Here is a 26,214-nt window from a genome sequence, read left to right as displayed (position 1 = left end):
TATTGATATGTGCTTGTGCATCCATGTCTTCCTCCTTATTCACAGGTACCTTCTTCATGTCTTCACAAGGCCATCTCCTTTGCAGATGCAGTTCATGTTGTATGCAGTATGCTGACACATTTGCCTGACAGCAACCCTCTGCAGCTGGAAGGGGTCGATGTGCTGGCTTATTCAGGTTGTAAGACTTGCACTACTTTGATTTTGTACTGTCATAGTTTGGCCCCGTTTCATCCTGTGTTGCTGTATTGTGTTGCTGGTAAGTATTTGTTCATGTGTGCTGTTTGTTATTGATTACTGGGAGCATATTGTCTGTGGCCTGTTTCCATTTGGGACAGTGCACTTTGTGACACGTGTGTCATGTGTTGTGCATTCATTTGTTTGGTTTCACATTGCATGACATGCCATGGTGTGTTGGGTAGCTGAGATGGGGAGGGGTTGGGTGACATGGCACTATTTTCATGTTGTATTTTGCAAGGGGGTAGTCATTCATGCAGCATAAATGTGTGCCTTTTTGTGACACAGCATTGGTTGTCTTTCGGTAGGTAGGGATGCACAAAATGTAACACTTCAAGGTGACCAATCTCAGGCTGGTATGGTTGTGACAGTTGACTGTCCCTTATGTCATCATCATTGGTTGACAGCTGGTATGTGCCAGGGCTGTGTGCACTCCAAAAGGGTGTGATTTTAGGTGAAGTAATTAGCCACCAGGTGCGTACGGGCTGCCTCACCACGTGCCCTTTCCCCTCCCATGCGCAGCGGCCGTGCATTTGGTTGGGGATGTGGGGGCACCACCATGTCCACCCGCAGGCCCCGGCATGTTGCAATCTTGTGCAGGACACATGCTGCCACTATGATCCTGCACACTACTGGGGGCGCGTATAGCAGCTGCCCACCAGAGCAGTCAAGGGAGCAAAAGCGTGACTTCAGCACTCCGAATGTGCGCTCCACTATGCCCCGGGTTGCAATATGGGCTGTGTTGTATCTTACCTCGGGTGGTGTGGTGGGGTTCCGAATTGGCATCCTCATGTGGGTTCTCAGAGGGGGTAGGGTAGGCACTACTGTCCCCTGGGGAGGTGATGATGGGTATCATTAGTGGGCTTGTGACATTACTCAGTATCTGACATGCATGCATGTGCAGAGGCATTTATACTCACCAAGCAGCCATGTATCGCCATGCCGCCCAGCTTCTAGATCCCGGTTTAGGGGTGACATTCTGAAAATGAAACTGTCATGGGTGGACCCTGGATAGTTGGCATATACTGAGGTGATGATTCCCTTGGCATCACATACTACCTGCACATTGATGGAATGCCAGTGCTTGCGGTTTCTATAGATGTGCTCAGTTGCCCTGGGAGGACGTAGAGCCACATGGGTGCAATCAATGGCGCCTAGCTTCTAGATCCCGGTTTAGGGGTGACATTCTGAAAATGAAACTGTCATGGGTGGACCCTGGATAGTTGGCATATACTGAGGTGATGATTCCCTTGGCATCACATACTACCTGCACATTGATGGAATGCCAGTGCTTGCGGTTTCTATAGATGTGCTCAGTTGCCCTGGGAGGACGTAGAGCCACATGGGTGCAATCAATGGCGCCTAGCACTTTGGGGAAGTGTGCCACCCCGTAAAAGTCCTGGACGGCAGCCTGCCTTTCTGCAGGTGTTCTGGGCATCTATATGTGCCTGCGGACTGAAGAGCGTGCAGTCATGATGGCCAACACCTGGTGTAGGCAGCGTCACTGCGTGGCCTGTGACACCCCCCCCACTATGGCACTTGTCCGCTTAAATGAACCAGTGGCCAAGAAGTGCAGTACATTGAGCACCTTTTCCAAGGGGCTCAGTGCTTGGGAGCACAGGGTGGGTGATGTGAGGTCATCCTCCCACTCACTCACCAGGTCGAGTATTATGTGTGGTGGGAACCTGTACCTCCCATACACCTGGTCATCAGGCATCCCAAAAAGGCTTGTCCTGGGTGTAAAAATTCTGGGCCTGGCTATCCTCCTCCTCCTGCGGTGTCCCACGACCACTGCTGCGAGGAATGGTATGTTCATCGTAGCGTCTGAGCTTGTTTGTTGTTTGTGCGCACTTTTATGCTGCGCGGGGCCACATACGCCTGCTTCCTGCTGGCGTACGTGTTTCCGGATTAGCGTGTCTTTTTTGGCGCACGCGTTTCTCTTGTTTGATTCGATGAATACGTGTTGTAAGCATGCGTGTGGGCGTTCCGCGCATTTGCCTCCTTTACTTCCCCCGTAACGCCCACATTTTCACACGCTCTTCCCCAGTCCGCGTGTTACGCCCGTGTTCCGCCTACTTTTGTTGTGTGCGCCACGCTATGTGTGTTTTCGCTGTGTGCGTAGCGCACACCGTTTGATGACATGTGCGCCCGCGTGCGCCACGCAGGATTTTAGCGCACATCCCAGGATTTACACCCGCACGGACTTCCATGAATCGATGTGCACAGCTTTCGCACGCTTGCGCTGTGATTTTCGCGTTGGCGCTGCGATTCGCACGCTTTCGCACACTTGCGCGGCGCACAATAATTCCATGAATCGGCCTCTATATCTCTTTTATATTTGACAATGACATTTCCATGATAGATTCCCTGCACAATCCACTTTAGATTTAATATCTCATGATCACTCAGATCAGTAGCATTCACCTTAAAGTGTGATATTGATGAAAACAATTCACGATTTACAGAGATGTAATCTATGATTGAACCTGAAGCGCCCCTCTTCCATCTATAATGGGGAGGGGTGTCTTCCAAAGTAGAACCATTCACCATTATTAAATACTTAATCTTTACAAAGCTATTTCATCGAGTCAGACGAGAACACGACTACTGGAATCACCAATACAAGATAGATTTAAATCACCAGCCAGTATGACGTTAGGATATATACGTGCTTTGCTGATTTTCTGCCATATTGTCTCCAATTCTGAAAGAAGCTATCAGTGGAGAGTGCGTCTGGATTCCAGTAAATAGTGATAATAGTATATTTGATTTCATTTATACTAATTTGGACAAATTGTATATATGAGCTGGGAAAGGACTGGTGTTCGAGAATTATTCTGGAGCTAGTTTTCAAGGCAATTATTAAACCTGACATCGGCCGACCTTTGGTTGAACGTATTGCTGGATTCAATAGAACAAATAATTGTCCCATGTTGGTCTTTCAAACAGCCAGGTTTCCTGTAGTAGGATGAAACCCTGTCCTCCCAGATCCTTAGAAGCTTTTTTCATCAGGTGTTTATAGCCCCTGGTGTTCCAGCTAGCCAAAGATAATGAGTGGATGGTTGAGCACGAAGATAGTTAATGTCTGCGAGCATAAACATTTGCAAGGGGCTTGCATCTGTGATCTATTTTTTGGAGGTGAAATAGGCATTTTAGCTCTCACCACCAGATCATGGGTTATAAAGGTTTTAGGAGAATTCAATTTAAGGGCTCTTATGTCGTCTATGTGTAGTTCAAAGCCTAGGTTGTATAAATCAGTCTGGGCTAGCCAGATGGTGTTTAATATGACTCTAGAACATAACCAGATTCTGGCAATAGACAAATTGTCATCATAGATGAATTCTATCTGATCAATGTCTGAAGTTTCAATATATTCTAAGGATGGAATGTCCGCCAGGATAGCCAAAATACAACTCCTATTAAGGTCGTATTTTGCATACGTATGGCCCCTACATTTGATAATTAGTGAATGTAGGTGGTGCCTTCGTAATGCAGCTTTTGTTTACAATCAAGCAGTATTGTCATACTTAGGGTTTGGTGTATATAACGACTGACCACACTTCTCTTTTAAGTTTCTTTTCTGTGTTGATTGAGGTTTAGAGGCCAGTCTTGTCTGAATTGAAGCTTGCTGAACCATAGGTTCATCAGCATCATTTCTATAAGTTTGCAGGATCGCATGTTGGTTGTGCATGTACTGTTCCACAGCTTGTCTGATGCAATGTTCAATAGGAAGTTGCATAGTTCCTTGGCCAGGTCGCTTTAGTGCTTGCATATTTGGAATGTAATTGGGCAGAGTTTTATCATTCAGCAACTCTTGTTGTGTGGGATGTATACATCATCCTGTGAAGTGGCAGCTATATTTTGACAGTTCTCTTTCGTCTATAGGGGAATGTCTGTTTTAAGAGGCGACATCCATCTGAGACACAGGAGGGTGAGCTCTTTGCGATCTCCTATAGTTGTCAACTTCTGTGCGAATTTCTGCACTTCTGGCAGCCAAACTAGCAGACTCATCCGGTAGTTCAACTGACAGATTTTTTACTTTTTCAGCTGCCTCAATCAGTTCATCTAGAGGTGCATAGGATTTAGATGGATTATTTATTGCAAATTGTTTATCTTTTTTATTAGCAGCCATTTGTGTGTATTTTTTCTGAACAGCTTCAGCTTGCCATGGTGATTTGTTTTTTCGGATGAGAGAGCGCTTTAAAAAATGAACTAGATACAGCTTGAACTTTATTTTGAGGAAGTTTGCAGTGTTTAGTCTTTTTTCCTGAGATAAGCATTTCTTTTTGTTATTAGTAACATGATTAGTTTGAATACTCTTAGAAAAAACTGTAGGCTTGTTTTTGCTTAATAGCTAAATCGTCTGACATTAATGTCATCTAATCACGCAACTTCAAAGAGGTTGCAACATCATCAGCCTCTTTAGACACAATGCCAGCTTTTTCAGATATAATTTGAGGAAAGCAGGGCAGAGTCATGACTCTTTCATCAGAAATAACATCAATTGTATGTGCCATCTTCTTATTCTCAGGTTTGTTTTCTCTCCCCATTTCATTAGGCATGTATAAATTATGTTTTGCATGGTGGGCAATGGTTTTTGCTTGCCATTTATTTAATTTCTCAATCTGTTCATTTTGTAATTTGAGTTTCAATTCTAAACTTTCCATTAGTTTGAATAAGGACAAAATAGACAGGTTCATGGCATGTAAGGTTGTTTCAATTAACACAGAAGATGACATTTTTAAAGGCATGTCTTGAGCACACGAAGCATTTGGTATGAATTGTCTCGAATTAGGGCCACATAATCCGAGGCCCCATCGGACACATTCTCTGAGTGAATCAATGGCATCTCAGGCAATTGTAGAGATGACTCTCTCTCATCACCTTCATCACAGAGGGAAGAATTGGAGTCCAACACTATAATTCCCTGGGATTGAGATAGTATCTGCTTGTTTGGCATTGGAGTGCCATTAATCGGTGTATCTAAGGAAGCTAAGTTAGTCAAAGATAGGGCCACAGTTGGCTTTGCTGTTCCTGTTTTTGTGCCTTCAGCCAGCAAATCGGATTGAAAATCCTCCAACACGCTAGCTCTAACTCTTTTATCACGTTTTCTGAATTGCAAAATCAGTGGGCTCACAGTTTCTTATCAAGGTGTTATCTGATATGCCGGCAAGACCTTGATAATTTGTTGCTTGCACCTGTCTAGAAAAGTCAAAACATGAATCTGACACCACAGATGTAGGTCCAAAACAAAAGGGGTTGTCATTATTAGTTTTTTGTAAACAGCATTTGCTGTGTGTTACCAGAACGTATCATGCGTTTTATCAACTGATCTGTTCTGTGTTGGGTTCGTGCAACAGAACGCCTTCGCAGTGTGCTTCCCATTTGTTTTCATTTGGGGCAGGATAGTGGAGGAATTGCACTATCCAGCATGTTCCATTTTAATGTATAGAGAATGGCTTACATACGCTAATATACTCAAATATGCAATGTGAATGTTGTTAATGGCTACCTTGTTCCAGGAGCCGTTTATATTCCACACAAAGGTAAAAAAACAAAATCACGTTAACTATGAGGCATAAAACAAACTCTGACGTAATATTAGCAATACAAAATGAAAATCCACTTACATATGATTACAGAGTTCTGAATGGTCTTTGTACATGAAATGAGTCAGATAAAATGGATAAAAAAGAAGCGCGTGAGCAAGGAGTTTGTAGATCAACCCACAGTGAAGGCGGGATCGCAGGACCAAACGGCAATGGCAACCACCACACTGGCGTTAGCTAACGCTAACGTAGACAAACGACACCAAAGTCCACAGAATCCTTAAGTACTGGGTTAAGTCCGAGAGCAATTCAGCAATATAGGCGTAGAGTGTGGATTAAGCAAGAGTTAACAGTTAGCAGTCCGTTTTCCCAGATAGCCGTTCGTGACAATTGCTCCGCTGAGGGTTCCGTAATGGAATGGAGCGCTAAGAGCCTCATGAAATAGCACAGTAAGGCAAGCAGTGCACACAGCTGACAATATCCCCCTATCAAAGGGATCAAACAGTCCCAACAGTCTCTGGGTTAAGGCCGTATTCCAAGCTATGTACGCTGTTGATACATTTCCCAGATCAAGTGGATCAGCAAGTCCCCGCAGCCTCTGAGTAAACTAGGTCAATTAAGAATTGTATATGAACATGTTTGGTACAAGTTTTTCACTAGAATGGGGCTGGAGTCAGCCAACAGCCGTGGCATTGACTCCCTTCTTTGTGGCTACTGGCTATAGGTTATAAACTGTTATAAGCTTATACGGGCTATAGGTTATAAGCTGTTATAAGCTGTTTTGCCAGCCAGCTTCCACGCAGCTTCCACACAGCCCATAGAAGAGAGTATGGAGCAGGCCGTGGTAGATTGAAAACAGGATAAAAACGGGCAGGGGCTAAGGCCAAAGAGCCAAAAGCCGAGGCCAAATAAGGCTAGATAACGCCTCTCGTGGACTAGCCCCACAAACCCAGCCAGCCGGCCACCAGCACCGAGAATATGTAGCCTCTGTACCTCTGTGCCTCAAGCCCCCCGAGCCCGAGCTGCTCTGAAAACAGGGTGCGGGATGCACTCACTCACTGTCCAGCACTGACCCGGCGGCAGAGACAGAGACACACAACGCCACTTGTAGTCTGCACTTGGTTTGTTTGCATTCACGCTCCCGGGCCTGGGTCCTCCACAAGTCCTCCACAAGTACGGCTCCTTCACGGATCTTCACCTCCGGTACTCCACTACAGCTTCTCAGTCAATGCAGCGTTTCTTTGGAGCGTTTGGAGCATTCGGGGAAAGAACCTCACGCCTCCCGCAGTCAAGCCGCATTGCTTACGCAACACTGTCAGCAAACACTAGCAGCCGCTTCCGACAGAAGTACTTTAAGGCTCACATATTTGTTTGTATATTTTCACTAGTTACAAATATCCATTGGCCTCATTTACAGCTTGGTGGATTTTTAGTAATGTATACCGCCAGAGGAAGTTACCACCTCCTCCAATGGCATTTCTGAAAATAGACCCAATTCAGAGTTTATCACTGCACAGGTGTTTTTACCAACTACCAGTGGTAACATCTGAAGTAACTTTTTAAAAAAAGAAAACATTTATGTCCAGTTGTGATAGTTTTTACCAGAGCCAAAACTGTCAGTTGTATGCATTACATGGGCATGATGGTGAGAGGGGGCATCAGAGATCCTTCCACCCCTTACCATGGGCGATTGTAAAAACATTGTTACTCTATTGAAGGGAAGTGCCTCCAGGTCACTTATGTACAGTAACTTAAGTCAAAAAAATGTTTGGGGCGAGCTTGTTATTTTTACTTCCATTTTTGAGGTGGAGGTAAAAATAGTCAGATCTTCGGCAGAAAGTCCCCCTGCATTACTGTGTGCAATATTCCCATGGAATAGCATCAGAGATAATTCGCAAAACCCTGAATTAGGCAGATGGTAATATTGGTGGTATTTGGTGAATACTGCTGATTTTCCTGTTGCCAAACAACACTGAATGAAAATGATTCCTGCCTTCTAGGGAATAAATAATGAAAGTGGGTATTAACTTTTAAGTGCGCACTTCCTGTGAGCCCGGAGAAAATTGGAATTGGGTCATGGATCGGACACAAGGCTTAATGAGCATTACCCCCAAATGCAGAAAGATATATAACGTTTATCTGTCTATATGTCTTGTGGCAAAACAGGACCGTTTTTTAGGGCATTCCTACAGCATATACTTCCTAGAGACCTCATAGCCAGTCCTTCTCTATCTATAGTCGGCTCATTTCCTAAATATGTACTATCCAGGTGTAAGGGTTGCGAGAAAAGATGTACCCTTTGCAGTAGCACAGGTCAAGCACCATCTCCCGAAGGACTGTCTGCATTATATGATCTCATACAGTGACAGACAATGGGGGTAGTGGGGTTGAAGCATCAATCCTCTATACAAAAGGCAGTGGAAGCAACCTTCTTCTGACCATGCCATTCAATCTGTTGTAGAGACGATATGGGAACACACTGTTGAATAGCTGAAAATAGTGACCCTGATGTACATGACATGTTCTGCAATGCATTCCTGCCACCTTCTTGGCTACGGTGTTGTGGACAGCTGACATATGCAGCCCTACATCCATCTGAGGGGCATTGATGGATGCAGTTGTAGCAGCAAGAAGCACAGAGCAGATGTGGTCTAATAGGTTATATGTGTTATTGTCTAAAAGATTTGATCGGATTCGATATCGTGTATTTTTTTTTGTGGTAGATTGTGACGCAAATATATTCAGGGCGGAGACTCCCCGCACATACCCCATAAGCCCCACTACATTATTTATTCACCTAAACCCACTCCCCACGTATATTTGCGGCAACATTTTTTTAAATTAAATACGATGAAATCTGCTGTGGCAAAACCTCCCTATCCCGCTCTAATATGCTTCTGAATTTTGGACGGTGTTTCCACACATCCTTCCAACATACTGGCCCTCATTCTAAGTGTGGCGGTCCGAAAATAAGGGTGCCGGTAGCAATGTACCGGAACCCTTTCTGGACCGCCATACTACGAGAATGCCTCTCAGGGCCACGGATCCCCTAGCAGGCCTAACCTGCCGAGTTTTCAGACCCCTACCAGCATGTCCCTGAATCTGCAGTGCTTTGCGTACTCTGTGTGGTGAGTGTTGCACCCGCCCCCTGTTTAAACCCACTCCCCACGTATATTTGCAGCAACATTTGTTAAAAGAATTCGAGCAAATCTGCTATGGCAAAACCTCCCTATCCCGCTCTAATATGCTTCAGAACTTTGGATGGTGTTTCCATATATTCTTCAAACATATTGCCCCCCATTCTAAGTATGGCGGTCTGGAAAGAAGGGTGCTGGTAGCAATGTACCGGAACCCTTTCTGGACGCCATACTACGAGAATGCCGGTAGGGGCCACGGATCCCCTGGCAGGCATAACAATGGTGCCATTGCTTCTGTGAACCCATTTCCTAGAGGACTCCATGGAATTGGGGATTAACTGTTATCTCTGCCGCTTGTGATATCCTGGTGGTACTGGTAACGGTGTTACAGGGTTGCTGGTAACCCGCCGCCTGCCAGCGGGTTTTACTGACATACCTGTAATGAGCCCCATGATTAGATCCGCCCACAGAACTTCCAAATTTTCTCACGAGTGGAAAAGCAAAGGAACACAAAATCTCGACTGTCACAGATGAAACTGCAGTTCCTTGCTTACTCTGTGTGTGGTGAGTGTTGCAACCGCCGCCTGTTTGCACGTGACCTTGCTTGGAATTGACTTGGCTACTCTGGCTGCTCTTTTTGCAGATGGAGAAAGTGGAGAAGTTCAAACACACTCAGAGCTCAAAGGACTGCCTTCATGCCAAGTATAACACGGCCACCTGCAGCACGGTAGTCGGGGATGACCAGTGGGGCCATCTGCAAGTAGACGCCACGTCCCTTTACCTGCTCTGCCTGGCACAGATGACAGCTTCAGGTAAGCAGAAAAGGGAGGTCACCTGCGTGTGTGTTTTGGGGGCAGCAATCCGTTTTTTAGTTGGACGGTCTCTTGACTCTGGTCTTAGTTCTGAGACGATTCCTTGTACCAAAGTATCCTGTGCCTTTATATACTTCCTGCATTGGGTGCCTTGTTTGTCTTGTCAATGAGGGTTGAAGATTGTCGAACTCACACAGTCTTAACATTGTAGATCAAAGATAATTACACCTGTTCAATCGCTCTTGTTTACGAACATTGTATATGCTTAGCCCCCTTCAGTAAAATTATTGCTATCCCCCCCACGTCCCCTAAGGCCATTACTGCTTATGTTCCCTATTAAAAACAGCCATTTTACTCCCTTTTTGTAGAGACGCAAACCCTCCTGGAACTCCTTTTGGCCCGCCTAGGCCGGCAGACCCACTGTTTGAAGACCTCAGAGGGAGGAAAAAACATACACCCGTCATACACCCGTCTATAAAAATAGTGTACCCTGTTCACAACCTTATTGCTGTTTTCAATCCCATGCCACTGTTGTTATTTGTCAACTGCAATTCCATTTTGTTCATCTTCTTCCTTCTCTTTGCTGGTCATTTTGATGTTGTCGTATCATATGCACGTTGCATTAAGCGCAGGTGTTAAACATTTTATGTATGCTTTTAATGCGCAATGCGATTTTGATTTATTTGTGACACGCGTGGGTGCACAGATCGGAGTTGCCAATGTCTTCATTGCAGTGCTACAAATCGGACATCTACATTACCGGCTGATTCTGCTGCTGGTGGAAGTGCTTTAGATTGCTACGCAGAGGCCCCCAGGATATTGCGGCATGAAATTGAATGTTTTGTGGCATAAAAAAGATAATTTTGTGGCACAAAATTGTATTTATTATATCATTTTTGCAGCACATTTATATTGACTATAGGGTGTAGGATTGGCAGCTTGCAAGAAAGGGGCAGTGTGTGAGGCTACAAGAGAGCCAGGTTGTCATTATTTGCACCGTTTGTATCAATTTAATAGGAAGAGTCCCAGCTGTCCCTGGCTTGACAGAACAGTGTTTGTGTTGCTCTACATTTTTGTTTTAATGAGCATGCCTATTTAATATTATTAATTTCATTGATCATTATAAGGTGTAATGATGAAAATATTCCCCTTCTGTGTTATCCAAGGCCCCAAGTACCCAAACCCCACTCACCAACACCCTTCACACTCACCAATTCCCCATCACACCATACACTCCCAAACCTCTCACTCTGCCAGTCCTGTGCATACTCACATGGCAGTGTTTCACTCTTTCTTGTTCCTTTTGTGATCTTTCATCCTTTCTCTCATTGTATCACACTCTTCCCCAATCCTTTCTCCCAATCAGCAGCTTGCTGTCTCATTCTGGTCAATCCCTCCCTCTCTGCTTTGTGGCCCATTGTTCCCCTTCTAGTCTGCAGCTCAGCTTCCCCTACTTTCTGGCCCTCTGCTTCCTCTCTGCTGTCAGGTCTCCCACCACACCGCTGGCCCACTGCTGCCTCTCTGCTCTTTTGCTGACTGCTGCCCACTGTGGCCCTCTGCTTTCTTGCCCTTCACACCCCATCTAGCTCATCGCCCCCCCTTAGACTCCCCGCCATATCATGATTACTTTAAAATGTTTTAAAAATGTAGATTTTGGTCTGGATTCTCAAAAGATGGGGCATCTAAAAATACAGCAGAGGATGTGCTGATTTTAGATGCCCCATTTTCGGAAATGAGCTGGTGACCTTATTCTCAAAGGGGACCAGCGCATTTCCAGGGCGCTGAGCTGTAGCGCAATTGATGGGCTGGCCAGCTGCCTTAAATACAGGAGTGTCAGGAGCACTCTTATACAATATTTCTATACTGTTTGAGGACTACAAATGCAAGTGAGACAGCAGCGGTTCATACCTCTGCTGTCACACTTAAAACAAGCATTGGCCTAGCCAATAGTTTTGGTGTTTGTAGTTTATTGCATTTTACATTTAGCATGGAGGCAAGAAATGAGGAACGGCAGTACAGAGTGAAAGAAATTACAGCATGGGGCGGAACGAAGGGCAGTGCATTGGAAAGCAGAGGGATCGTGAAAGGAGAGAAAGGAGCAATATCGCAAGGGGAAGGAGTGGATAGTAGAAGGGGTTAGGAGTGGGGGGCGTGGCCAAGCACCGATGGAGACGGTCGCATGATCCCGAGCTCCCGTCCTGGCGCTAATATACCTTTGTTATTGTGCCTGCCCCTTATAAACTAACTATGGCCCAATAAACTTACCAGCTCTTCTATAATGATTCCGGACTAGATTGTGTGGTGTGCCGAGGTTGTGCGAGCTGTGTGTTGAGAAGGTACTGCTATCTACACACCTCCGGGGGCGTGGCCTACAGCAGCGAGGTTGCGGTGAGAAGCATCCAACGCGTTTAGTTAGCTGGCCAGCTGACGCGTTGCTGACACTCCAGCGAACACGAGGGAGCACGTTTTGCCTACAACAAAGGCACAACTTTGAATTCACATAAATAACACTTTTTAAGTGTATACATACCAAGACATTGTCTATTTAAATATCATTACTCACAATTCAAGCTGACCACAATTTTTGTACAAAAACTGGAAGAAAATAAGCGTTTCTTGGCTTGTTTCTTTTTAAGTATGATTCATACCCGCAATCTTTTAAATATGAAGCAAATTCCTATATTTTGTACAAAGTATTTCCAATGAAGAAATTTGAGATCCTGCATGTTGGATGATTGGAATGGAATTAGCTGATGCGGCTTCCTCATTGCAATGGTATGTGAAATCTTACACAGAACAAACTAGCATGTTAATATGCTCATGGCTAAATACTAAAAGGATTTTTCCTCTAACAAGTGATACCCTTTGTCTCATTCTTTGGGAAGTGTGCTTCTTATTATCGATTCAGCTCAAAGCAGGAGCTTTATTTATACTTGGTACTTTGCACACGGCCTCGGTATGGCCTCAAAGAAAGGACTTTTCCAGGATTTGCCATCTACATCTGGAACGAATGCTCCCAAAAGACAAAAAAGTGACTCTCCTACGTCGAAAGACGACATACATGACCCAATCATGCAAGCCATTTTGGATGAAATCAAATCACTTAAGCCATTCATGGAAGCTACAACGGCCAAATTAAAATTGCTTGATGACAAATGGTCCTCATTAGAAACAAGGATTAATGAGGTGGAAAGAAGGGTCAGTAATACCAAAGATGTCGCAGGAAAGGTGACACAGCATGAAAATGTGGTTACCTCTTCACAACTATACTGTATCGGCTTCCCTCACTACCTCCTCTTCCTCCTTCTCTCATGTCTCCCGACGCTGTGGTCGTGGTGGTGGCATCGATCTACTCCATCACCCTAATTGTCTTTTCTCCCCATCTACTACACCCCTTCCCACCTTCCCTTCCTTTGAATACCTGTACAAATCTTTCACGTCTCCTCATGCTATTTCCTTTCTAATTGTCTATAGACCCCCTGGCCCCCTCTCTTCCTTCTATGATGATCTTGACTACTCTCTCATCTCCCCTCCCCCTCTCCCCTTACTGTACTCAGTGACTTTAACCTACACCGCCCCTCTTCACTACAACCATCCTCTCTTTTTTCCATTCTTGACTCCTACCTCCTCTCTCCCCTCCCTTCTTCTCCCACTCACTTCTCTGGCTCCACTCTTGATCTAATATTTATCTCAACGTTCTCCTCCCCAGTTTCTACCCTCCCCAACTATCTTTCTGACCATGCTCTACTTTCCTTCTCTCTCTCCCCCTCCCACTGCCCTCTTCCCCATCTTCCTCCTTTTCCCTCTCTAGACCGGATCTCCGTAACTTTAACACTTCTCTCTTCCTTGACTCCTGCTCTTCCGCCCTCTCCCCTCTCTCTGACTTATCTTCTCTCTCTGCTGATGAGGCTTTACCCTCTCTGTCCTCCTCTATCTCTTCTAGTATCGATCAACTTCACCCCCTTCCTCCTTCCGCCCAACCCGTAAACCCTGGCTATCTCCTTATATTCTGTCTATGCGTCGCCTCCTCCGTCGCATTGAGCGACGCTGGCTCAAACTCTGCTCTCCTTCTAATCACTCCTCCTATTTCTCCTACCATTCTCTCTATGACTCTTGCCTTAGCCTTGCTAAACGTACCTACCATTCTAACCTTCTCCAATCCCAAGCCTCCCATCCTCGTCGTATCTTTCAGACATTATCTCGTCTTCTTCCCCTCCTTCTCCTGACCTCTGCTACTTCTCCCCTCTCCCCTTCTGATTTTGCTGACTTTTTCTCTTCTAAAATTCTCTCTCTTCGCCAAAACATTCTTTCCTCCCCTTCTTACTCCCCTCCTCCCCCTTCAATCTCCTCCCCTTCCTCTTACCTGTCTCTCCTGTCACTCCTTCTGAAATCTCCCTCATCCTGTCCAAAACTCACCCTAATGCTGCCCCCTCTGATCCCCTCCCCACCCCGCTGATTCCTAAAATCTCCTCGTTCCCTATCTTACCTCATTCTTCAATATCTGCCTCTCCAATGCCACCTTCCCTTCAGCTTTCAAACATGCTACTATCATTCCTATTTTGAAGAAACCCTCTGCTAACCCCCTCCTTAATTCCAACTTCCGCTCAATCTCAATTCTACCATTCCTCTCTAAGGTTCTCGAACGTTTAGTCTACTCTCAAATCTCTACCTTTTTAACCAATCTCTCTCTTCTCCCCCTCCTCTCAATCTGGTTTCCACCCTAAACACTCTACTGAAACTGCCCTCACCTATGTTCTCAACTCCCTCCTTACTGCTCGCTACTCTAAGCAATCCTCTGTCCTTGTCTTCCTTTGCGGCCTTTGATATCATTGATCACTCCTTACTTCTTAACACTCTTTCTTCCTTTGGTATCAGTGGCCCTCATTACGACCCTTGCGGAATTCGGAAAACGATGGCGGAAATGCAATACCGCCATCGAATAGCGCTCGGTGCGACTATGACCCGTCACCGCAAAGTACGAAGCCATTAGCGACACCGTAGTGAACGCCAACGCTAACTGCACCAAGCACGCGCGCGCGCGCCATGCCAAACCGTAAATACCACCATGGCGCAAGGGTACGCTAATTCCGACCCTAGCGGACATGTACCTAACGCCATCAAGCATGGCGGAATGTACCATTCCGCCATGGTGAGAAGTACGGCATCGCGAATCAACCGTAAACGGCCCCACTGAGTGCCTGTACACCGCTCCCTGGCCACAAAGTACAACTCCCCGTAGGTGCAATGAAGTCACAATGCAACCATTGAAATGTACAAGTCACCCATGCATGCCAACGAACAAAAGAAACACAACAGGGGCCAATGGGAGCAGCAGGGCACAGATGGCACGAATACAGAAGCCATCCCAATGGACATGACCACAGTCCCCCACCAAGAAACGCACGCAAACACAGGCACCTGTGACCAGCAATATTCCGAGAATCACATCATTCCACCAGTCCACCTGGCTGACCGGCATCTGTTACACAAAACCCAATCCCCCACCCCTGAGCATGACAACATTCAAACTGTCATATTGGCAGCCCCCATCCCTGACCTCACAGGCTTCGTAGGCAAACGCGCCCAGTACAGTACCACGCAACTAAACTCCGAAGCTGGAACCCAATGCAGATCTCCTCACAATACATCGCCCCCCAAATAGGCATATGCCACATCACTTGCAAAGAAGAACGCTACACGGGCCAAATCAGAATAGAAATTTAATGCACATCAAAATCACCAAGCCCATACAGCCATCAGGCCATGAACTCCAAAACACTTTTCACCATTGTGGGCTGCATCCGCAAGAAATGACCAGCCACTACTTGTGTGACGCCCTGTTCCCTCATGGTACACAGAGCCACATTCACGTACGAAAAGGCAACATGGAAGCGCACAGAACCGCAGGGCCGTCCCAATGGGGAGGCACTAGTCCAGCTGAAAGGCCGAAATGTTGCTCCGAGCCACCAGTACTGCGTAAGGGCATGTGGCCCATTGGCGATCGTCCCATAAGATCGTAATGCTGCTCCACTGATTAACACGAAGCAGCAGGTGTCGGGAGTAAAACCCATCTGCAGGAGTGGCATACAGATGGCAGTGGCAAAAGGGGAGGAGATACCTGTCAACCAAAAGAAAAGAAAAAGAACAGAATGGCCATCAGAACTACATTCGAACAACTCACTTCAATGATCACACTAAATCCACAGCCATATGCATGCTAGCCCGCTCCAAAGGATCATCACCACCCCAAAACCACTTGCGACTCATAACCATCTATATCGAGGTGCAAACACCATCACAAACGAGTGTACCTGTGCATGCGTCTGTCAAAACAGAATCCATCAGATGGGAATGTTAACGTGCATGGACACAAGTGTCTGAGGGCGCGTCGAGACAGGGAGGGCTCAACAAGGCCAGATAGACGATGGTCCCACTATGGCAGCCCTGCATCACATAGCGCAGGGGAGGCGGATAGATCCCAAGAAGCCCTGTACATGGCAAACTCTGTATCAAATCACCTGCCCATGCATCCATTCATCATTCCCTCATCCCGGGATTAAAACGCCTGAATATTTACTCACATAACATTAGAAATATCCATTGAGTCTGTGCGTTATGCAGCCTGCAAAATCCACAGTGCCCCAGCCCGTAATTCCAGTGTAGTGAAGTAACATGTATTTGGGAACGTCCGGCCTCATCGCCCACGTCGCTATTGCGCATCCCAAACTATTCATATCAATCATTGCATCCTCGCCATGGTCCCTGTCTCAAGGACATAGAACAATAGTACGTTATATTTGCAGTCAGACCTGTGGGCATTTCCTCGCCGCTAGCTGAAAACCGAAAGCGCCGCCCTTCGAATTCCTCATTTGCAACATCACGTCGAAGAGGCATCTGTGGCCGTTTGAAATCACTAATTATTCCATCGAGTGCGGCTGTGTGTGAAAATGGCAACTGCCTTCACCCACAAATGGGACGCCCCGCCCGTCGTTGCAACTCGGTACAGTGATGCATGAGGGCCCACCGTTACTCGAGTACTACGTTCCACTGACCCTTCACAAGTCTGTTCGCGACTGCACAGATAGTATGTGAAACAATGGGACCACAGCAGAATGAACATATCAACCAATCTTACACGGCCATCGGGTACAAATACATGATTGCAATAGCAAGATGCCATTCCCCGAATTGCAGCGTTGTGCGCGGGACGTGCTCGGCCAAAGGGGAGAGCAGTTTGCACAGGTGGAATTAATCACCACAGGTGGAGGCCATACAGCCTGAAAACACATAAATTGCACAGCCAGTCTCCTCCCACAACCACACCGAAATGCTACCGGCAGGATTTGCGATGTTGGCCCTGGGGGACCTGATAGCACTGCAAGTACTCCAACTCCAAGAAGAAGACGGAACACCAACTACAACCGGCCGCACGGAGGAGACGCAGGAGGAGGAGGAGGCCAAGGCAGGGCCAGCAAGGGCCGCCAGCACAGCCACTACCACCACGCAGGCAGCCCGCAATCCCACGCCTCCGAGCACATCCGTTCAACCTCACTGATGAGCAGATCCACACCCTCTACCGCCTGGACCGGGACACCATAGCCGCCATTGTGGACATGACACAGGCTGACCTTGTCAGCATGATAGATAGCCCAACCGCCATCCCACCCCTACTGAAGGTGGTGTCTGTACTCCACTTCCTGGCCACAGGCACCTACCAGCACACAGTCGGACAGTTGCATGGCATTTCCCAGCCACTGTTCTCACGGACACTATTGCAAGTGCTCGATGCCCTCCTGCAGCACGCAGACGACTACATCTCTCTACCACGCTCGGAGCAGGAAATTACCAACACAAAAGTGGGATTCCATGCACTTGCCGGCATACCGGGTTGCATTGGTGCCATCGACTGCACCCATGTGGAATTGGTCGTCCCACATGCCATGGAGGCCCAGTACCGCAACCGAAAACAATTTCATTCTCTGAATGTACAAATGGTGTGTGACTCCAACAGGATCATTACACATTGTTGTGCCAGATTCCCTGGATCAACCCATGATTCTATGGTCTTGAGGAACTCTACAATACCACGCTACATGGAGCGACACGCAGGGAACAGATCCTGGCTACTCGGTGAGTCTCATTACATGCATGATAATGTGGGGTATGTGATTCGGCAATGACCTGGCAGGAAGGGGGGGGGGGGTGTGCGTACGTAGCAATGGCATTCCACATCATACGTTTCTCGTCCACATACAGGTGATGCTGGATATCCACTGAAGAGATGGCTCCTCACACTAGTCCGGAACCCACGGGACCAGCATGAGGAGGACTACAACCATGCCCACTCACGTACCCGTGTAGTCATTGAACAGGCATTCGGCCTACTGAAGGGTCGTTTCCGCTGCCTCAGCAGGTCTGGCGGGGCACTCCTGTACCGCCATGAGAAGGTTGCAAAGATGGTGATGGCATGTGTCATGCTCCACAACATGTGCGTACGTAGAAATGTGCCCATGCCCCCTGACGCAGAACTGCAAGCACCTGATGATGGTCATGATGAGGGTGGGGATGTGGCAGCACCTCATGGAGTCTGCGAGGGACCGGAGGGCCGTGACATTCGTCAGCATCTCATTGATGTATGCTTCTAGCACTCACGCCTGGTGGCTGATACATGGACACGGGACTCGTGGCACTGTGTGTGTCTGGGACATGCACAATATGGACTGTACGCCTATGATGGCCTAGTACACAAAGATCAATGTCCACACATCTCATTGGTTGATCGTGCACTGTTTATGGCATATGTGATATCATGTTGTACACCCTATCGACCCGCCACCCAAGTGAGCCCAACACACCCCCTCCACCCTCCTACCTCCCCCCCGAACACCAGTGTCCAAAGATGCTCATTGTCAGTGGGCAGTCGCTATTGCAAGCCCCCTCTGCGGGTATCAGGGGCACCCCTGCCTGTGGAGCGCAGGTTCCTCCCAGATCTACGTTGGGGGCTGCCCTGGACAGAACTTGCAACGGATGATGTCTCTGCCTGCTCACGTCCATGCATGTCCCTAAGGGTTTGCGAGAGCTCAGTGAGCACACAGCGCACTGCGGCAAGTTCGGCACATACGTCCTTGGACGTCGCATGCAGTTCCCCCCTCAGGCTCTCGGTGCATCTCTCCATTTGGACTCCCAGGCTCTCGGTGCTACTCTCCATTTGTGCCCTTAGTGTCTCTGTACCTCTCTCCATTTCTGCCCTAAGTGTCTCAGTTGATGTTTCTATGTCTGCCTTAGTGCCCCCACATTCATCGGCATGGTCCTTGAGGAGCGTGGCCAGTTGCTGCTGTTGCACGATTAACTGGTCGAGGGACTGTTGCCTCTGCTGGGCCATGGCCATTTGCGGGGGTGTCACAGAGGGGCTGTTGTCCTCATGTTGCCTTGCCACAGGGCTTGTGGGGGATGGCCAGTCGTCGTCTTGTGGGTGCCCCTGCGTGGTATCCTCATGTTGTACGGGATGGGACAGACAGGGGGATTGGGACAGGTCATGGATGGATCTGACTTCGACATCCCCGTCTTCTGTGTCGGAGCATGCTGCCATCAATGGGGTGTCACCTATGGTGCTGCTGCCACCAGAGGCAGTGCCTTCTGTGGCATCCGTTGGGGGGACCTGTGGTGGTGGTGTTGTGGGCATGCTGGCTGCTGGGGTGCCTGTTGATGTTCCCTCCTCTGTGCTGCCACCTGATTTGTGCTGCTGCCGTGTCTTGATGCGTGCAGCTGAGGTGGAGGGTCTTTGGCCGTTGGTCTTGGCCCTCTTTGCAGGTGTGCTGGTAGGGGTGTCCTGAAGCTCGTCGTTTGGATCGGACCCTGTGGTGGAGTAAAGGAGGGCGAGGGTTATTGATGGGTCTGTGGGAATTGGAATGGCATTGTATCACATGCATTGGGGTGGTACCTGAGGGTGATTTGGGTCGGGGCCTTGAGGGTGCTTTCATTTGTGTGTGGAGTGAGGGTGCAGTTGTTTGGCAGCCTGCAGTTAGGGTGTGCCTGCTGCACGTGTAGTGCGTGTTTTAGGGGTTTTTAATTATTTATGTATTTATTGTGGGTTTTAACGTGCGCTATCAGGCCGATGTGTGTGGACGTTCTCCTGGACATGTGTTTCTGTTGCACTATGTGGACGCATGGTACTTCACATGGATGGACTTTGTGGATTTGGCATTGTTTTATTTGGCCCACCTACCTGAATCTTCGGATGTCTGCACTCCTTTCTCCATCCCTCCGACTCCCTCTATGCTCTCCATTCCGATGGTGGAGGCACAGATTTCTTCCCAGGGGGTCAACTTGATGGGTGATTCAGGACCTCCCCCGGTGGCTGTGGCAATGTTGCGGTTAGCAGAGAGTATGCTGCGGACGCGTATCCGCAGGTCGTCCCATCGCTTGCGGCATTGCTGTGGGGTGCGGGGTGCGGTCCCCACCGCACTTACCCGCTGTGCCACCAGAGCCCATATGGCCTTCTTGTTTGCAAGTGCCGTCCTGGTCATTTGCGTGCAGAAGACGACGGCAGCATTCTCCTGGAGGGTCTCTGTTAGCACGGTGAGTTCCTCACGGGAGAAGTGGACCTGCCGCTTGCGGTCGCACGCTTTCTTCGCTACTTTTCCCATTTTTCTTGGTTTCGCTAGGGTGGATGACGGGTTGGGGTGTGTTTCAGGGTAGTGATTTTAGTGGTTGTGTGGTTTTAGTGGTTTTATAGGTGTACGGCGGGATGTTTCCCGTTCCGGGCCCATGTTTTAACTTCCGTTTCCGTATATTTCCGGTCACCGTACTTTACGGTAGGCGCACACTGCGGTGTCCGCTGTGATGGGTGGCGGTATTGCACCTAGGGCGCCGTACGGCGGCGGTGTGGGCCGTTTTGGGGTCATTTCCGCCATCGCGGACTTTGCACTTCCGCCATGCCGTGGTGCTCGTGCCCGATGGGTCGGAATGGGCCGCACTTTGCTCCTTCGTGCAATGGCGGAAACGCTATTTACGCTGTGGCGGTCCGGTCAGTCACTTTCCGCCAGGGTCGTAATGAGGGCCAGTGACTCTGTCCTCATCTGGCTTTCCTTTTACCTTTCCAACCGCTCTTTTGCTGTCTCCTGGGGTGGTCGTACCTCTTCCACTCTCCCTCTGGACTTCGGTGTGCCCCAAGGCTCTGTACTTGGCCCTTTCCTTTTCTCACTCTACACTTCTCTTCTCGCCCCCATTATCTCCTCTTTCGGGATTTCTCATAATTTCTATGCATATGACACCCAGCTATTTCTTTCCTTCTCCTCTTTCACACCCGAAGTCCACCATAATCTTTCTTCCTGTCTCACTGCTATTAAAAACTGGATGTCTTCCCACTTTCTTTCCCTCAACTCTGAAAAAACGAAAGTCTTATTCTTCCCCTCCAACACGCTTCCTCCCTGCTCTCCCCCTCCTTTTATTCTCTTTCCTCCTACTAACCTCCCTATCTCTGCATCTGCTAGTAACCTTGGCCTCCACCTTGACTCTACCCTCTCCCTTTCCCATCATATTTCTCTTACCTCTCGCGCCTGCCGCTTTCACCTATTCAATGTTCGCAAAATCCGCTCCTCCCTCACCTTCCATGCGACTAAACTAATATCTTCCCTCATTTTCTCCCGACTTTTCTACTGTTCTTCTCTCCTCTTTGGACTCCCTGCCTCTCACCTTGCTCCCCTCAAATCCCTTTACCACTCTGCTATCCGTACGCTCTGTCTTCTTGCACCTCTTGATTCCATTTCCTCCTCCCTTTCTTTTCTTGGCTGGCTTCCCTTTCACTCCCAACTTAAATTTAACTTCCTCTGCCTAGTTTTTAAATCTCTTTATGGGCTAGCTCCCCCTTACTTTTCCTCTCTCCTTTCTTTCTACTCTCCTTCTCGCTTCCTCAGATCCGCTGATCTCTTCCTACTCACAGTACCTCCTTCCCCTTGTGCTTCCTCTCGTTTCCGTTCCTTTCAGATTCTAGTCCCCCCATCACTGGAACTCTTTACCTCTCTCCATCCATTCCATTTCCTCTTACCCCTTTTTCTGTGCCTCATTGAAATCTTTCCTTCTTCACCCCCGCCCTAACTACCCTCCTTCTCCTATTATCTACCTCCTTTATCTCTATCCTCCTTCCTACTTCCCCTCTTATTCCCTTTCTTTCTCATGCCTCCTGCCCTCCTCCTGTTATCTCTGTATTCTTCCCCCGCTCTGACCTCCCTTTCTACTTCCCTTTCTTCTTCCTCTTATCTATTCCTCCTTTAGAACTGGTCAATTGATCTACATACTGTTTTAGATGATTTGTTTCATGTCTTTGTAACTTTATGCTTCTTGTTTACTATGTATTCTTGTTGTTGTATTGTAAAGCACTTTGACGTAAAGAGCTATATAAGCCTAATAAATACAAATAAATACAAAATACCTCTCTACAGAAACAAGCAGAGATTTTAGAAAATAGAAACAGGAGGAACAAACTGTTGAAAATTGTTGGCCTTCCAGAAGCCATTGAAAAAGACAATCCTACTCAATTCCTTTACTACATGCTTCCTCTACTTCTGGATCTCCCCGCATCTATGCAGCTTAATATCCAAAGAGCCCATTGTGTTGGGCCTAAAATACCATCTGGGAATACTCCCAGAACTCTAATATTTGCAGTGCTTCACTATACGCATGTCATTCTCATCATGGACAAGGTAAAAGAAAAAAAGTTGCTCACATGGGAAGGCACAAACATTTTTATTACTCAAGATGTTTCCAACACCACGCCAGCAAGAAGAAAGGAGTTATTAGCGTTTACACCAGCTTTTAGGCAACTCAGTGCCAGATATGGGATCATCCACCCAGAATCCCTCAAGTTTACCCTGAATGGTCACAAATATACCTTTCAAAAACCAAGTGACTTGCAAAGTTTTATTCAGAGCAATAGGAGAGAGAAGATGGACACCACTAGACCAACATCTGTTTAAAGTAAACATATGCACAACATATTTTCCTTAACGTAATCCTCTCGCCAGGATGTTGGGAGGGACGGACACGCATGGATCAGATTCTCCACCCCTATCACTTATTGACTTCTTATGAACATGGATTGGAGTGGCTGTATCCTGTTAGCCCTACTTGGTTCTACACCTATTGGCTTGTTTGCAAGTTGAAAAATTCCATGTTCTTTTGTTTGCAAGTTGAAAAATGTCATGTTCTTTTTGTTCGCCATCCCCTTTTCCTTGTGTTTCTTTCCCATCTATGTCTCACATTACCAGTGCTTTGTTGCAAACTACAAATTTGTCTATATTGCTGTTACCATTATCCATTACACTTAACATTGCAACATGGAACATTAAAGGCTTACACAATCCTGTTAAATGGCAGAAAATCCTCTTGCACCTTAATAGTACTAAGCCATCTATTGCATGTCAACAAGAATCCCACCTTTTGCAAGCAGAAGCTAACAAATTGAAACGTTTATGGGTAGGCCAAGTGTTTTAGAGTGCAGCTGATGGGAAGAAGAATGGAGTTATTACTCTCATTAATAAACATCTCCAATGCAAAGTGCTATCTACAGAATCTGCCGACATAGGAAGATGGATTTTAGTTAAACTCCTTGTTGATTCCATAGAATATTCTATTTTAAATGTTTATGGTCCCACTAATTCAGACCCTACTTTCTGGACTCAGTTAAAGTAAAAAATCCAACGTGTGCTTTAAATCTACTAAATCCCATATACAATTTTGTAATTTCGTCTCTGAATTAGGTTTAATTGATTCTTGGCGTATCACCCATCCATCAGATCTAGATTTTACCTTTTATTCACCTCCCCATAACGCCTTTTCGAGAATTGATTATGTCTTCGTATCTAAATCTCTTGACTAATCGTCTATTAGATGCCAAAATAGAGAGTATTACGTTGTCTGATCATGCCTCTGTTCACATCAAATTATCCAATGCACAAACTGTACATCATCATAACAGATGGAGATTCAACCCAGCTCTCTTGAAAGATGAGCAATTTGTGAAATGTATCCATCAACAACATATTCACTTCTTTGCTGAGAACTCCTCAGCAGACACATCTGTACATAACAACTGGGGCTGCTATAAAGCAATATTAAGAGGTCACATTGTATCATACACCGCAGCCAAGAAGAAAAAACTCAAAAAAGAATCTGAAGATATTCTTAAACTTATCAAGTCCCTACAACTAGAACACATTTGGACTGACACCACTCCTATTCTTCACAAGATTATTAAACTCATAATACAGTATAATAACTTAGCGACTGAATACTCCTGTGCAAATCTTTTAAAGTATAAATCCAAGATTTATCTGTTTTTGAGCAAAACTGGGAAATCTTTAGCGTCTTACCTAAAAAAAAAAAAAGACAAAGCAAAGGTAACTGTCATTACAGATCATGATGGTAATAGAGTTATGAATGATAAGGATATTCTACAAGTTTTCTCAAACTTTTATCAAACGTTATACTCCTCTGAAGCATTGCGCAATAATACTAATGCTACCGATTTCCTTACGCATATACATCGTAATTCCTATGTAAATCTCAACCTACAATCTTTAGATTCTTGTATATCCTCTATTGAAGTACATAGAGCTATTAATGACCTTAAGAAGGGTAAAGCTCACGGCCTAGATGGTTTCGCAATAGATTATTTTGCCAATCTTAAAGACAAACTGGTCCCTATACTTAATGGACTTTATACCTCCTTTATAGCGCATGAGAAAGCTGTTGGATCTTTCTCTGAAGCAATGCTTATTGTATTCGTAAACCCAATAAAGATCCCGAATTGGTTCAAAATTAAAGGCCCATTTCTTTAATTAATACCTACTGTAAGATTTTTGCCAAACTCCTAGCTAATAGAATAATCCGCTTTCCTCCACACTTAATAAAAAATGATCAGGTGGGCTATGTCAAAGGTAGATCATCCTCTGCCAAAATCAGACTCTTTACCAATACTCTTAACATCATTCAAAACTTCCCAATCTATATGCGGCAATAGCGCTTGATGCTGAAAAAGCTTTTGACAGAGTAGAATTGAACTTCATGTTTGAAACCCTTACTTGGCACGGTATTCCTAATCCATTTATATCCATGATTAAAGTACTCTACTGTAATCCCACTACATCAGTGTTTATAAATAATCCTTATCTCCCCTTTTCCCTCTCTATAGAGGTACTCGCCAAGGTTTTCCTCTTTCACCCCTTTTATTCATTTTAGCATTGGAACCCTTCCTGGAAGCAATACGAGAGGAAGACAAAATATGTTGTATTCAATACAAAGGTATCAAAATTAAAATGGCGGCCAATGCAGATGATGTTTTCATTTTTTTGAATATATCAGATACGTGTTTACACCATTTGACTTGCATTATTACATGATTCTCTCTGGCATCAGGTTATAAACTCAAAACGGACAAATCAGAGATTCTACCACTCAACATACATTGCACCAAGCATCACATTTCAAGGTTTAGAATGACATGGTGTCCAGCAGGTATCAAGTACTTAGGTATCCACATAACACCCTCAATTACAAATATTATTAAACAAATACAGTCAATATTCTAACTAGGGTGAAGGAATTCACAAATACATGGTCCCACCTCTTCTTAGCTTGGTGGGGTAAACCTGAAACTATTAAAATTATGATCTCCTCTATTATACTCTATTACTTATATATGCTCCCTTCTCACATCCCAGCTTCTTTTTTTAGATCATTAGACTCTTGTATCCTTAAATTTCTCTGGGGGAAAAATAAATGAGGAATATCATTATGTAAGCTTAAAATGCCCAGAACAGAGGGAGGAGTAGGTTTCCGGATTATAATAAATACCACTCAGCCTTTATTTTGCAACAAGCTCAGTTGTGGTTCATCCCCGCTAATCCTAATGTGCCTAATTGGTATGCTATAGAGAAAGCATTGGTCTCCCCCATATGCTTATGGGCTGCCCTTATATAAAAAAATAATAATAAATGTTTCAACAGTACTAGTATTAATGTCTCTATTATGTATCTTCAATCATATTTGTTATCGCTGACTTCCAGAAGATCCCAGTTCATATCACAATGTATTTGGATGAACCCACTAATAAAAATCAATAAAAGAACTGTATTTTGGAGACCATGGCTATCTCTTGGCATTAAATATGTGGGGCAGCTGTTTATTCACAGTATTCCTCTCACTTTTGATGAGTTCATAGTCAAAGTTAATGCACCAATATGTTTTTTTACAGCAATATGCTAGTTTATTAGATAATATTATGGACAATTATAATATGATAATGTGTCATGCAAATATATATTCTACTCTAAGACTACTTCATCTATCCAACCCTAATGTCACAGCGGCTAGGTTGTACAAAGCTAGCTCATCTTCGTCAACTGATGGAATCCTATGTAAATGTCTAGAGGCTTGGAATCAAGACTGCTTTCTAAATGTCCCCCAAAGGATCTGGCCCTATTT

General features: G+C 46.0%; 1 protein-coding gene across 4 annotated transcripts in view; it reads left to right on the top strand.

Moving 5' to 3' along the window:
* Positions 1–26,214, top strand: part of PHKA2 (phosphorylase kinase regulatory subunit alpha 2) — an 840,998-nt gene that overhangs the window by 265,392 nt on the left and 549,392 nt on the right. For all 4 annotated transcript variants that reach the window (XM_069636956.1, XM_069636954.1, XM_069636955.1 and 1 more), the window contains exon 5: positions 9,564–9,732. In XM_069636956.1, the coding sequence (XP_069493057.1) occupies positions 9,564–9,732 (169 nt within the window). The remainder of the gene's footprint in view (positions 1–9,563; positions 9,733–26,214) is intronic.

This window comes from Ambystoma mexicanum, chromosome 7p, assembly GCF_040938575.1.
Source record: "Ambystoma mexicanum isolate Mex_15411 chromosome 7p, UKY_AmexF1_1, whole genome shotgun sequence".
In the NCBI taxonomy this organism is placed as follows: domain Eukaryota; kingdom Metazoa; phylum Chordata; class Amphibia; order Caudata; family Ambystomatidae; genus Ambystoma; species Ambystoma mexicanum.
Note: the sequence above shows the minus strand (reverse complement) of the source record. Positions and strands in the feature narration are given on the sequence as shown.